Source organism: Scyliorhinus torazame, chromosome 14, assembly GCF_047496885.1.
Source record: "Scyliorhinus torazame isolate Kashiwa2021f chromosome 14, sScyTor2.1, whole genome shotgun sequence".
NCBI lineage: Eukaryota > Metazoa > Chordata > Chondrichthyes > Carcharhiniformes > Scyliorhinidae > Scyliorhinus > Scyliorhinus torazame.
In genome coordinates, this window is record NC_092720.1 from 172,037,537 (window position 1) to 172,051,757 (window position 14,221).

The 14,221-nt window shown below is 50.1% G+C and overlaps 1 protein-coding gene across 1 annotated transcript in view; it reads left to right on the forward strand.

Moving 5' to 3' along the window:
• Positions 1-3,261: 3,261 nt before the first annotated feature.
• LOC140390223 (major histocompatibility complex class I-related gene protein-like) overlaps positions 3,262-14,221 on the forward strand; it is a 44,527-nt gene continuing 33,567 nt past the window's right edge. Inside the window, exons 1-2 of the mRNA XM_072475193.1 lie at positions 3,262-3,340; positions 3,509-3,769. Of these exons, the coding sequence (XP_072331294.1) occupies positions 3,262-3,340; positions 3,509-3,769 (340 nt within the window). The remainder of the gene's footprint in view (positions 3,341-3,508; positions 3,770-14,221) is intronic.

Below are 14,221 nucleotides of genomic sequence, written 5' to 3' on the forward strand. Positions count from 1 at the left end.
CTGAGCCCTTGGCCTTGATCTTTAAGTCATCTTTGTCTACAGGAATAGTGCCAGAGGACTGGAGGATAGCAAATGTTGTCCCCTTGTTCAAGAAGGGGAGTAGAGATAACCCCGGTAACTACAGACCAGTGAGCCTTACTTCTGTTGTGGGAAAAATCTGGGAAAGGTTTATAAGAGATAGGATGTATAATCATCTGGAAAGGAATAATTTGATTAGAAATAGTCAACACGATTTTGTGAAGGGTAGGTCGTGCCTCACAAACCTTATAGAGTTCTTTGAGAAGGTGACCAAACAAGTGGATGAGGGTAAAGCAGTTGATGTGGTGTAAATGGATTTCAGTAAAGCGTTTGATATGGTTCCCCATGGTAGGCTACTGCAGAAAATACGGAGGCATGGGATTCAGGGTGATTTAGCAGTTTGGATCAGAAATTGGCTAGCTGGAAGAAGACAAAGGGTGGTGGTTGATGGGAAATGTTCAGACTGGAGTCCAGTTACTAGTGGTGTACCACAAGGATCTGTTTTGGGGCCAATGCTGTTTGTCATTTTTATAAATGACCTGGAGGAGGGCGTAGAAGGATGGGTGAGTAAATGTGCAGATGATACTAAAGTCGGTGGAGTTGTGGACAGTGCGGAAGGATGTTACAAGTTACAGAGGGACATAGATAAGCTGCAGCGCTGGGCTGAGAGGTGGCAAATGGAGTTTAATGCAGAAAAGTGTGAGGTGATTCATATTGGAAGGAATAACAGGAAGACTGAGTACTGGGCTAATGGTAAGTTTCTTGGCAGTGTGGATGAGCAGAGAGATCTCGGTGTCCATGTACATAGATCCCCGAAAGTTTCCACCCAGGTTGAGAAGGTTCTTAAGAAGGCGTACGGTGTGTTAGCTTTTATTGGTAGAGGGATTGAGTTTAGGAGCCATGAGGTCATGTTGCAGCTATACAACACTCTGGTGCGGCCGCATTTGGAGTATTGCTTGCAATTCTGGTCGCCGCATTATAGGAAGGATGTGGAAGCATTGGAAAGTGTGCAGAGGAGATTTACCAGAATGTTGCCTGGTATGGAGGGAAGATCTTATGAGGAAAGGCTGAGAGACTTGAGGCTGTTTTCGTTAGAGAGAAGAAGGTTAAGAGGTGGCTTAATTGAGGCATACAAGATGATCAGAGGATTGGATATGGTGGACAGTGAGAGCCTTTTTCCTCGGATGGTGATGTCTAGCATGAGGGGACATAGCTTTAAATTGAGGGGAGATAGATATAAGACAGATGTCAGAGGTAGGTTCTTTACTCAGAGAGTAGTCAGGGTGTGGAAAGCCCTGCCTGCAACAGTAATGGACTCGCCAACACTAAGGGCATTCAAATGATCATTCGATAGACATATGGACAATAAGGGAATACTGTAGATGGGCTTTAGAGTTGTTTCACAGGTCGGCGCAACATCGAGGGCCGAAGGGCCTGTACTGCGCTGTAATGTTCTATGTGCTATGTTCTGTAGTGCCGGAGGCTGTGTCATTGACTTGAATAAATTGGCACATCGGAAAAAGCCACTGCACCCATATGTGGTGGGAGAATGGCGGGTGATAAATTTTCCAAAATGGATTGCTGGCATCCATTCCAAGAGGAAGCAGAAAATCCCAGCTTCCATATCCTAATATCCCACATTTCTCTCAAAGCCCAATTTGGTCCATCTTCTCCTTTGATTTGAAAAAAACAATCATTCATGGTATGTGGGCATGGCTGGCAGGGTCAGTATTCATTGCCCATTCCTCGTTTCCCTTACCTGAGTGGCTTGTTCGGCCATTTGAAAGTCAACCACATTGCTGTGGGTCTGGATTCACATATCGGCCAGACTCAGTAATCATGGCAGATTGCCTTCTCTAAAGGACATTAGTGAATCAGATGGGTTTTTACCACAAATGTTTCAGGAGACTTTTTAATTCTAGAGTTTTATTGAATTTAAATGTCACCATCGGCTGTGATGGGATTTGAACCAGGTCCCAAATGCACTACCACAAGTTGCTGGATTGCCAGCCCACTGACAATACCACTACAGATCATCGCTGTCCCACTGGCTCGTGACTCACCAAACAATAAGAAGCTTTGAACGTCACTAAGGAGAAGAATACTGCAAATGTGGCAAACCGGATATAAAATCAGAAAAGGCTCGATAAAGCTCAGCAGGTCTGTGGAGAGGTAAACAGAGTTTATTTTTAAATTTAGTGTACCCAATTATTTATTTTTTCCAATTTAGCATGGCCAATCCACCTAACCTGCTCATCTTTGGGTTGTGGGGGTGAAACCCACACAGACGTGGGGAGAATGTGCAAACTCCACACGAACAGTGACCCAGGGCCGGGATTTGAACCCTGGTCCTCAGCGTCGCAGTCCCAGTGCTAACCACTGCGCCACATGCCGACCCAAGAAGTAAATAGAGTTTACGTTCTGAGTTCCTGCGAATCTTCTCATTGCTTTACCAATCTCCCCAATAGTCTTAACCTCTTGACCAAATCTCCTTGGCCTTCACTGTCCCAACGGAAAAAATCCAAGTTACCCTCGTTGCTCAAGCCTCATAGACCAGGTGCGAATCTCTTCCACAACCTCGCTGTGACCTTGACGTGCTTCTGAACCAAACAATATTCTGATTGGGATCTTTGGAATTCTCTATCCCAGGGAGTTGCGGATGCTCATCAGTGCATATATTCAACAGTGAGTGTGATAAATGCCAGGGCAGGAATGGAATCGATGACTTGGGGAATGGGAAGGGAAGTGGACTTGACACCATAAGCAGATGCAGGAGTAGGCCATTTGGCGTATACTCCACCATTAAATGAGATCATGGCTGATCAGAAATGATAATTCTGAACTCCACTTTCCCAACTTATCCCCACAACCCTTGATTCCCTTACTGATTAAAAGTCTGTCTATCTCAGCCTTGAACATACTTAATGGCCCAGCCTCTAGAGATCTCTGTGGTAAAGAATTCCACAGATTCACTACGCTCTCAGAGAAGAAATTCCTCCTTGTCCATGTCTTAGACAAATGGCCCCTTATTCTGAGATAATGCCCTCTGTTCCCAAACTCTCCCACAAGGGGAAACAACCTCTCAACATCTATCTTGTTAAGCCCCCTGAAATGTCTCAATAATGGCTATGATTCATTTTTTTCCCTTACCCTTCAGTATAAATGTCTCCCACTTTCTATATCTTTTAGCTTTGACAAAGAGTCATCTGGACTCGAAACGTTAGCTCTTTTCTCTCCCTTCAGATGCTGCCAGACCTGCTGAGATTTTCCAGCATTTCCTCTTATGTCTCAAGAGGGTCATCCATCACTCTTCAGGAAGCAGGTCAGCAATGATCTTACTGAATTTGCGGAGCGGGCACGAGGGTCTTTGTGGCCTGCTCCTGCTCTTGTTTCTTAGGCTCTAGTTTAGCATTAACCCGTAATGTTCTCACCTCAGTTATTTCACAATCGATGGTGTTTTTGAGACTGGTTTCCATTTGTTATCCTGCAGATTTTCACATCCTCGCATTTTACTACTTACTGAACCTTGGCCAGGCCGAGCTGCCTGAGTACAGTTTGGTGGCGATGCTGGATGACTATCAGATAGTCTATTTTGACAGCACCTTGCAGCGCATCGTACCCAGACAGCGATGGATGGCTCACTCCTTCCAGAAGGATCACTGGGCCGCCATGACGATTACTATGGCAGGATTCCATGGTCTTGTCAGAGGGAACATTGAGATATTTTATCGACAGCGCCATGGAGCTGAAGGTAAGGCTCCACAGAGGGATGGTGCAGTGACTGTGTGACAGCTAGTGCTGTTGGGGGGAGTTTAAAGTAATTCGGCAGGGGCAGCACGGTGGCGCAGTGGGTTAGCACTGCGACCTCACGGTGACAAAGTCCCAGGTTCGATCCTGGCTCTGGGCCACTCTCCGTGTGGAGTTTGCGCATTCTTCCCGTGTTTGCGTGGGTTTCACCTCCACAGCCCAAAAGATGTGCAGGTGAGGTGGATTGGCCACGCTAAATTGCCCTTTAATTGGAAAAAATATTAATTGGGTTCTCTAAATTTATTATAGATCGCCAGATGGTCAGTGGGAGATTGAGGAGCAAATATGTGCACAATTCGCAGAGCCGTGTATAAGTAATAAGAGGGTAATTATGTTAGGTGATTTCAACTTTCCCAACATTAATTGCGATAGTCATAGTGTTAAGGGCTCAGATGGAGTGGATTTCATAAAATGTATTCAGGAGAACCTTATTGGTCAATATGTAGAGGGTCCAACAAGGGACGGTGCAGTGCTGGACCTCATTCTGATTGCGACCACAACATGGTACAATTGAAGCTTGCTATGGACAAAGAAATAAGCAAGTTGCAAAGACAAGTTTTGGATTGGGGGTAGCAAATTTTAGTAAAATAAGGCAGGTTCTGGCCAAAGTAGACTGGGAAGAGCTACTTGAGGAGAAATCTACAGAAGAGCAGTGGGGGGCGTTCGAAAAGGAAATGTGGAGGATACAGGCCAAACATGTTCCCTCTCATGTGATATGCAGGAGTAACAAGCCCAGAGAACCATGGATGACCATAAATATTTAAGATACGATGCAAAGGAAAATAGAGGCTTTTAGCAACTACAAGGGGAACAAATTAACAAAGGCATTAGTAGAGTACAGAAAGTGCAGGATGGAGCTTAAGAAAGCAATTAGGAGAGGAAAGAGGGGATATGAGAAACCGCTGGCTGGTAAAAGTAGGGAAAATCTCAAGATATTCTGTAAGTATATCTTTTTGAAAAAAATGCTACATTTTTAAAAAAAATCCAATTAAGGGGCAATTTAGCGTGGCCAATCCACCTACGCTGCAGATATTTGGGCTGTGGGGGTGAGAACCACGCAGACACGGGGAGAATGTGCAAACTCCACATGGACAGTGACCCAGGTCCGGGATCAAACCCAGATCCTCAGCGCTAACTGGTTAGCAATGCTAACCACTCCACTACCATGCCACCCTATTCTTTAAGTAGATCAATGGTGAGAGGATAACCAGGGAAAAAGCCCGGCCCATTACGGAACAAGGGGACAACCTGTGGGTGGAGCCAGAGGAAATTGGTAGGATGTTGAACAAATACTTCACATCCATCTTCACCCAAGCGAATGAGGATATAAGTATGGAACTCAGAGAGAGAGATTGCAAAGTTCTTCAGCAAATTGACATCAGGATTCACAAGGTATTGGAGGTATTGGCAGGCAGTGGAGAAATCTCCAGGTACGAATGAATTGTGTCCCAGGCTGCGGTGGGAGGCGAGGGAGGAGATTGCCGGGGCTCTGACCCAAATTTTTAATTCCTCTCTAGCCACAGGGGAGATGCCAGAGGACTGGAGAACAGCTGATGTGGTTCCACTATTTAAGAAGGGTTGTAGAGACAAGGGAACTACAGACCAGTGAGTCTCACGTCAGTGGTTGGGAATATATTGGAGAAAATCCTAAAGGAGAGAATCTATCTCCATTTGGAGAGGCAAGGTTTGATCAGGGATAGTTAGCATGGCTTCGTCAGAGAGAGGTCATGCCTAACACATTTGATTGAATATTTGAGGAGGTGACCAGGCATGTAGGTGGGGGTAGTGCAGTTGCTGCAGTTTATATAGATCTCAGCAAATCTTTGACAAGTTCCCATATGAGAGACATGTAAGAAGGCAAATGCACAAGGGATACATGGTAATTTGATAAGGTAGGTTCCAAATTGGCTTAGCTGTAAGAGACAGAAGGCTGCTTTAGTGACTGGAAGCCACTGTCCAGTGGAGTGCCACAAGGATCAGTGCTGGGTCCCCTATTATTCGTCATTATATAAACGGCACAGATGACTATGTGGGGTGCAGCCTCATTAAGTTTGTGGATGACACAAACATTGACTGGGTGGTTAAGTGTGAGGTTGAGTGTCTTGGATGATACAGACCCATTGGTGAAATGGGCAGATAAGTGGCAGATGGAATTTAACCCTAAAAAGTGTGAGGTGATAACCTTTGAAGGAGTAATTTGACAAGGAAGTATTCAGTAAACGGCATGACACCAGGAAGTTCCAGGGTGTGTTTGTCCATCGATCTCTGAAGGTGGAAGGGCAGGTTAATAAGATGGTGAAAAATGCATCTAGGACACTTGCCTTTATCAATTGAGGCATAGATTACAAAAGCAGGGAGGTGATGTTGGAGTTGTACAGAACATTGGTGAGACCACAGATGGAGTACTGTGCTCAATTCTGGTCGCCACATTATAGGAAGGATGTGATTGCACTGGAGGGGGTGCAGACGAAATTCACCGGGATGTTGCCTGAGATGGAACATTTAGGTTATTAAGAGAGGTTGGATAGGCATGGTTTGTTTTTGTTGGAGCAGAGAAGACTGAGGAGTGACCTGACTGAGTTTTACAACATTATGAGGGGCATGGTCAGGGAGGATAGGGAGCCTTAGTTCCCCTGAGTCGAAAGGTAAGTCATGAGGGGACACAAGTTCAAATGAGGGGCAGGAAGTTTAGCGGGGATTTGAGGAAAAACATTTTGACCCAGAGGGTGGTGACGGTCTGGAATGCACTGGAATGAGAGAGGCGAGTTGCCTCACATCCTTTAAAACGTATCTGGATGAGCACTTGGCACGTCACAACATTCAAGGCCATGGATCAAGTGTTGGCAAATGGGATTAGGTAGGTAGCTCAGCCGTTTTTCACATCTTCGTGCAAACTCGATGGCTGAAGGGCCCCTTCTGCACTGTGTGATTCGGTGATTTGTGTTAACACAGAAGGGATCTGTCACACATTTTAACTGGATAACTGACTGGTAATTTTCTGGCCAATGTGACTTTCCGGGAATAACGCAGCATTGACTTCTCGTACCACTAAGAGCAATGGGGTGGATGATAATCTTATTTGCTTTTATTTACAATGTGGGAGGTCGCATGGTAGATTGTAATTACTTTAAGCTGAGATTACAGACAGAATGTCAGTTTTGTGTAACAGTGCAGCACTCCCTCAGTACTGAACCTTTGCCAATTCATCAATCCCTCAGTACTGACCATCCGACATGCAGCACATCCTCAGTACTGACCCTCTGACAGTGCAGCACACACTCAGTACTGACCATCCGACATGCAGCACATCCTCAGTACTGACCCTCTGACAGTGCAGCATTCCCTCAGTACTGACCATCTGACAGTGCAGTACCGACACAGTACTGACCCTCTGACGTGCAGCGCTCCCTCAGTACTGACCCTCTGACAATGCAGCATTCCCTCAGTAATGCCCCTCTGACAGTGCAGCACTCCCTCAGTACTGACCCACTGATAGTGCAGCATTCCTACAGCATGGAAACTCTGACAGTGCAGCATGCCCTCAGTACTGACCCTCTCACAGTGGAGCACTCTCTCAGTACTTTAAAAAAAAAATATAGAGTACCCAAATCATTTTTTCTGATTAAGGGACAATTTAGCGTGGCCAATCCACCGACCCTGCCCATCTTTGGGCTGTGGGGGCGAAATCCAGTAAACACGGCATAAACTTGCAAACACCAGATGGACAGTGACCCAGAGCCGAGATCGAACCTGGGACCTCAGCGCTAACCACTGCTAACCATTGCGTCACAATGCTGAACTAGCACTCTCTCAGTACTGACCCTCTGACAGTGCAGCACTGCCTCAGTACTAACCCTCTAACAATGCAGCACTCCCTCAGTACTGACCCTGTGACAGTGCAGAATTCCCTCAGTACTAACCCCCTGACAGTGCAGCACTCCCTCAGTACTGACCCTCTGACAGTGCAGTGCTCCCTCAGTACTGGCCCTCTGACTGTGCAGCACATCCTCAGTACTGGCCCTCTGACTGTGCAGCACTCCCTCAGTACTGACCCTCTGTCAGTGCAGCACTCCCTCACTATTGACCCTCTGACTGTGCAGCACATCCTCAGTACTGACCCTCTGACAGTGCAGCACTCCCTCAGTACTGATCCCCTGACAGTGCAGCATTCCCTCAATACTGACCCTCTGACAGTGCAGCACTCCCTCAGTACTGACCTCTGACAGTGCAGCATTCCCTCAGTACTGACCCTCTGATAGTGCAGCACTGCTCAGGTACTGCCCCTCTGACAGTGCAGCACTCCCTCAGTACAGACCCTCTGACAGGGCAGCACTGGTTCAATACAGACCCTCTAACAGTGCAGCACTCCCTCAGTGCTGACCCTCTGACAGTGTGCCACTCCCTCAGTACTGACCCTCTGACAGTGCAGCACCCCCTCAGTACTGACCCTCTGACAGTGCAGCACTCCCTCAGTACTGGCCCTCTGGCAGTGCAGCACTCCCTCAGTACAAACTCTCTGACAGTGCAGCACTCCCTCAGTACTGACCTTCTGACAGTGCAGCACTCCCTCAGTACTGACCCTCTGACAGTGCAGCACTCCCTCAGTACTGATCTTCTGACAGTGCAGCACTCCCTCAGTACTGACCCTCTGACAGTGCAGCACTCCCTCAGTACAAATTCTCTGACAGTGCAGCACTCCCTCAGTACTGACCCTCTGACAGTGCAGCACTCGCTCAGTACTGACCCTCTGACAGTGCAGCACTCCCTCAGTACAAACTCTCTGACAGTGCAGCACTCCCTCAGTACTGACCCTCTGGCAGTGCTGCACTCCCTCAGTACTGACCCTCTGACAGTGCAGCACTGATTCAATACAGACCCTCTGACAGTGCAGCACTCCCTCAGTGCTGACCCTCTGACAGTGTGCCACTCCCTCAGTACTGACCCTCAGACAGTGCAGCACTCCCTCAGTACTGACCCTCTGACAGTGCAGCACTCCCTCAGTACTGACCCTCTGACAGTGCAGCACACCCTCAGTACAGACTCTCTGACAGTGCAGCACTCCCTCAGTACTGACCCTCTGACAGTGCAGCACACCTCAGTACTAACCCTCTGAGTACTGACGCTCTGGCAGTGCAGAACTCCCTCAGTAATGCCCCTCTGACAGTGCAGCATTCCTCCAGTATGGAAACTCTGACAGTTCAGCACTCCCTCATTACTGACCCTCTGCAATGCAGCACTCCCTCACTACTGACCCTCTGTCAGTGCAGCACTCCCTCACTACTGACCCTCTGACTGTGCAGCACATCCTCAGTACTGACCCTCTGACAGTGCAGCACTCCCTCAGTACAGACTCTCTGATAGTGCAGCACTCCCTCAGTACTGACCCTCTGACAGTGCAGCACACCTCAGTACTAACCCTCTGAGTACTGACCATTTGGCAGTGCAGAACTCCCTCAGTATTGCCCTTCTGACAGTGCAGCATTCCTACAGTATGGAAACTCTGACAGTTCAGCACTCCCTCATTACTGACCCTCTGTCAGTGCAGCACTCCCTCACTACTGACCATCTGTCAGTGCAGCACACCCTCACTTCAGACCCTCTGACTGTGCAGCACATCCTCAGCAGTGACCCACTGACAGTGCAGCAATCCCTCAGTACTGACTCTCTGACAGTGCAGCACTCCCTCAGTACTGACCCTCTGACAGTGCAGGACTCCCTCAGTACTGATCCCCTGACAGTGCAGCACTCCCTCAGTACTGACCCTCTGACAGTGCAGCACTCCCTCAGTACTGACCTTCTGACAGTGCAGCTCTCCCTCAGTACAGACCTCTGACAGTGCAGCATTCCCTCAGTACTGACCCTCTGACAGTGCAGCACTCCCTCAGTACTGACCTCTGACAATGCAGCATTCCCTCAGTACTGACCCTCTGATAGTGCAGCACTCTCGCAGTACTGACCCTCTGACAGTGCAGCACTGTTTCAATACAGAGCCTCTAACAGTGCAGCACTCCCTCAGCGCTGACCCTCTGACAGTGCAGCACTCCCTCAGTACTGACCCTCTGACAGTGCAGCACACCTCAGTACTAACCCTCTGAGTACTGACCCTCTGGCAGTGCAGCACTCCCTCAGTAATGCCCCTCTGACAGTGCAGCATTCCTACAGTATGGAAACTCTGACAGTTCAGCACTCCCTCATTACTGACCCTCTGCAATGCAGCACTCCCTCACTACTGACCCTCTAACAGTGCAGCACTCCCTCAGCGCTGACCCTCTGACAGTGCAGCACTCCCTCAGTACAGACCCTCTGACAGGGCAGCACTGTTTCAATACAGACCCTCGAACAGTGCAGCACTCCCTCAGTGCTGACCCTCTGAAAGTGTGCCACTCCCTCAGTACTGACCCTCTGACAGTGCAGCACCCCCTCAGTACTGACCCTCTGAAAGTGCAGCACTCCCTCAGTACTGACCCTCTGACAGTGCAGCACTCCCTCAGTACAAACTCACTGACAGTGCAGCACTCCCTCAGTACTGACCTTCTGACAGTGCAGCACTCCCTCAGTACTGACCCTCTGACAGTGCAGCACTCCCTCAGCACAAACTCTCTGACAGTGCAGCATTGCCTCAGTACTGACCCTCTGACAATGCAGCACTCCCTCAGTACTGACCTTCTGACAGTGCAGCACTCCCTCAGTACTGACCTTCTGACAGTGCAGCACTCCCTCAGTTCTGACCCTGACAATGCAGCACTCCCTCAGTACTGACCTTCTGACAGTGCAGCACTCCCTCAGTACTGACCCTCTGACAGTGCAGCACTCCCTCAGTACTGACCCTCTGACAGTGCAGCACTCCCTCAGTACAAACTCTCTGACAGTGCAGCACTCCCTCAGTACTGATCCCCTGACAGTGCAGCATTCCCTCAATACTAACCCTCTGACAGTGCAGCACTCCCTCAGTACTGACCTCTGACAGTGCAGCATTCCCTCAGTACTGACCCTCTGATAGTGCAGCACTGCTCAGGTACTGCCCCTCTGACAGTGCAGCACTCCCTCAGTACTGACCCTCTGACAAGGCAGCACTGGTTCAATACAGACCCTCTAACAGTGCAGCACTCCCTCAGTGCTGACCCTCTGACAGTGTGCCACTCCCTCAGTACTGACCCTCTGACAGTGCAGCACCCCCTCAGTACTGACCCTCTGACAGTGCAGCACTCCCTCAGTACTGACCCTCTGGCAGTGCAGCACTCCCTCAGTACAAACTCTCTGACAGTGCAGCACTCCATCAGTACTGACCTTCTGACAGTGCAGCACTCCCTCAGTACTGACCCTCTGACAGTGCAGCACTCCCTCAGTACTGACCTTCTGACAGTGCAGCACTCCCTCAGTACTGACCCTCTGACAGTGCAGCACTCCCTCAGTACAAATTTTCTGACAGTGCAGCACTCCCTCAGTACTGACCCTCCGACAGTGCAGCACTCGCTCAGTACTGACCCTCTGACAGTGCAGCACTCCCTCAGTACAAACTCTCTGACAGTGCAGCACTCCCTCAGTACTGACCCTCTGACAGTGCTGCACTCCCTCAGTACTGACCCTCTGACAGTGCAGCACTGATTCAATACAGACCCTCTGACAGTGCAGCACTCCCTCAGTGCTGACCCTCTGACAGTGTGCCACTCCCTCAGTACTGACCCTCAGACAGTGCAGCACTCCCTCAGTACTGACCCTCTGACAGTGCAGCACTCCCTCAGTACTGACCCACTGACAGTGCAGCACTCCCTCAGTACAGACTCTCTGACAGTGCAGCACTCCCTCAGTAATGCCCCTCTGACAGTGCAGCATTCCTACAGTATGGAAACTCTGACAGTTCAGCACTCCCTCATTACTGACCCTCTGTCAGTGCAGCACTCCCTCACTACTGACCCTCTGTCAGTGCAGCACTCCCTCACTACTGACCCTCTGACTGTGCAGCACATCCTCAGTACTGACCCTCTGACAGTGCAGCACTCCCTCAGTACAGACTCTCTGATAGTGCAGCACTCCCTCAGTACTGACCCTCTGACAATGCAGCACACCTCAGTACTAACCCTCTGAGTACTGACCCTCTGGCAGTGCAGAACTCCCTCAGTAATGCCCTTCTGACAGTGCAGCATTCCTACAGTATGGAAACTCTGACAGTTCAGCACTCCCTCATTACTGACCCTCTGTCAGTGCAGCACTCCCTCACTACTGACCATCTGTCAGTGCAGCACACCCTCACTACAGACCCTCTGACTGTGCAGCACATCCTCAGTACTGACCCACTGACAGTGCAGCACTCCCTCAGTACTGACTCTCTGACAGTGCAGCACTCCCTCAGTACTGACCCTCTGACAGTGCAGGACTCCCTCAGTACTGATCCCCTGACAGTGCAGCACTCCCTCAGTACTGACCCTCTGACAGTGCAGCACTCCCTCAGTACTGAACTTCTGACAGTGCAGCTCTCCCTCAGTACAGACCTCTGACAGTGCAGCATTCCCTCAGTACTGACCCTCTGACAGTGCAGCACTCCCTCAGTCCTGACCTCTGACAATGCAGCATTCCCTCAGTACTGACCCTCTGATAGTGCAGCACTCTCGCAGTGCTGACCCTCTGACAGTGCAGCACTGTTTCAATACAGACCCTCTAACAGTGCAGCACTCCCTCAGCGCTGACCCTCTGACAGTGCAGCACTCCCTCAGTACAGACCCTCTGACAGTGCAGCACTGTTTCAATACAGACCCTCTAACAGTGCAGCACTCCCTCAGTACTGACCCTCTGACAGTGCAGCACCCCCTCAGTACTGACCCTCTGAAAGTGCAGCACTCCCTCAGTACTGACCCTCTGACAGTGCAGCACTCCCTCAGTACAAACTCACTGACAGTGCAGCACTCCCTCAGTACTGACCTTCTGACAGTGCAGCACTCCCTCAGTACTGACCCTCTGACAGTGCAGCACTCCCTCAGTACAAACTCTCTGACAGTGCAGCATTGCCTCAGTACTGACCCTCTGACAATGCAGCACTCCCTCAGTACTGACCTTCTGACAGTGCAGCACTCCCTCAGTACTGACCTTCTGACAGTGCAGCACTCCCTCAGTTCTGACCCTGACAATGCAGCACTCCCTCAGTACTGACCTTCTGACAGTGCAGCACTCCCTCAGTACTGACCCTCTGACAGTGCAGCACTCCCTCAGTACTGACCCTCTGACAGTGCAGCACTCCCTCAGTACAAACTCTCTGACAGTGCAGCACTCCCTCAGTACTGACCCTCTGACAGTGCTGCACTCCCTCAGTACAGACCCTCTGACAGTGCAGCACTGCTTCAATGCAGACCCTCTGACAGTGCAGCACTCCCTCAGTGCTGACCCTCTGACAGTGCTGCACTCACTCAGTACAAACTCTCTGACAGTGCAGCACTCCCTCAGTACTGACCCTCTGACAGTGCTGCACTCCCTCAGTACAGACCCTCTGACAGTGCAGCACTGCTTCAATGCAGACCCTCTGACAGTGCAGCACTCCCTCAGTGCTGACCCTCTGACAGTGTGCCACTCCCTCAGTACTGACCCTCTGACAGTGCAGCACTCCCTCAGTACTGACCCTCTGACAGTGCAGCACTCCCTTAGTACTGACCCTCTGACAGTGCAGCACTCCCTAAGTACAGACCCTCTGCCAGTGCAGCACTGCTTCAGTACTGACCCTCTGACAGTGCAGCACACTTCAGTACTAACCCTCTGAGTACTGACCCTCTGGCAGTGCAGAACTCCCTCAGTAATGCCCCTCTGACAGTGCAGCACTCCCTCAGTACTGACCCTCTGACAGTGCAGCATTCCTACAGTATGGAAACTCTGACAGTTCAGCACTCCCTCATTACTGACCCTCTGTCAGTGCAGCACTCCCTCACTACTGACCATCTGTCAGTGCAGCACACCCTCACTACAGACCCTCTGACTGTGCAGCACATCCTCAGTACTGACCCACTGACCTACAGTATGGAAACTCTGACAGTTCAGCACTCCCTCATTACTGACCCTCTGACAGTGCAGCACTCCCTCAGTACTGACCCTCTGCCAGTGCAGCACTGCTTCAGTACTGCCCCTCTGACACTGCAGTACTCCCTCAGTACTGACCCTCTGACAGTGCAGCATTGCTTCAGTACTGCCCCTCTGACAGTGCAGCACTCCCTCAGTACTGACCCTCTGACAGTGCAGCACTCCCTCAGTACTGACCCTCTGACAGTGCACCACTCCCTTAGTACTGACCCTCTGACAGTGCAGCACTCCCTCAGCACTGACCCTCTGACAGTGCAGCACTGCTTCAGTACAGACCCTCTGAAAGTGCAGCACACCTCAGTACTAACCCTCTGAGTACTGACCCTCTGGCAGTGCA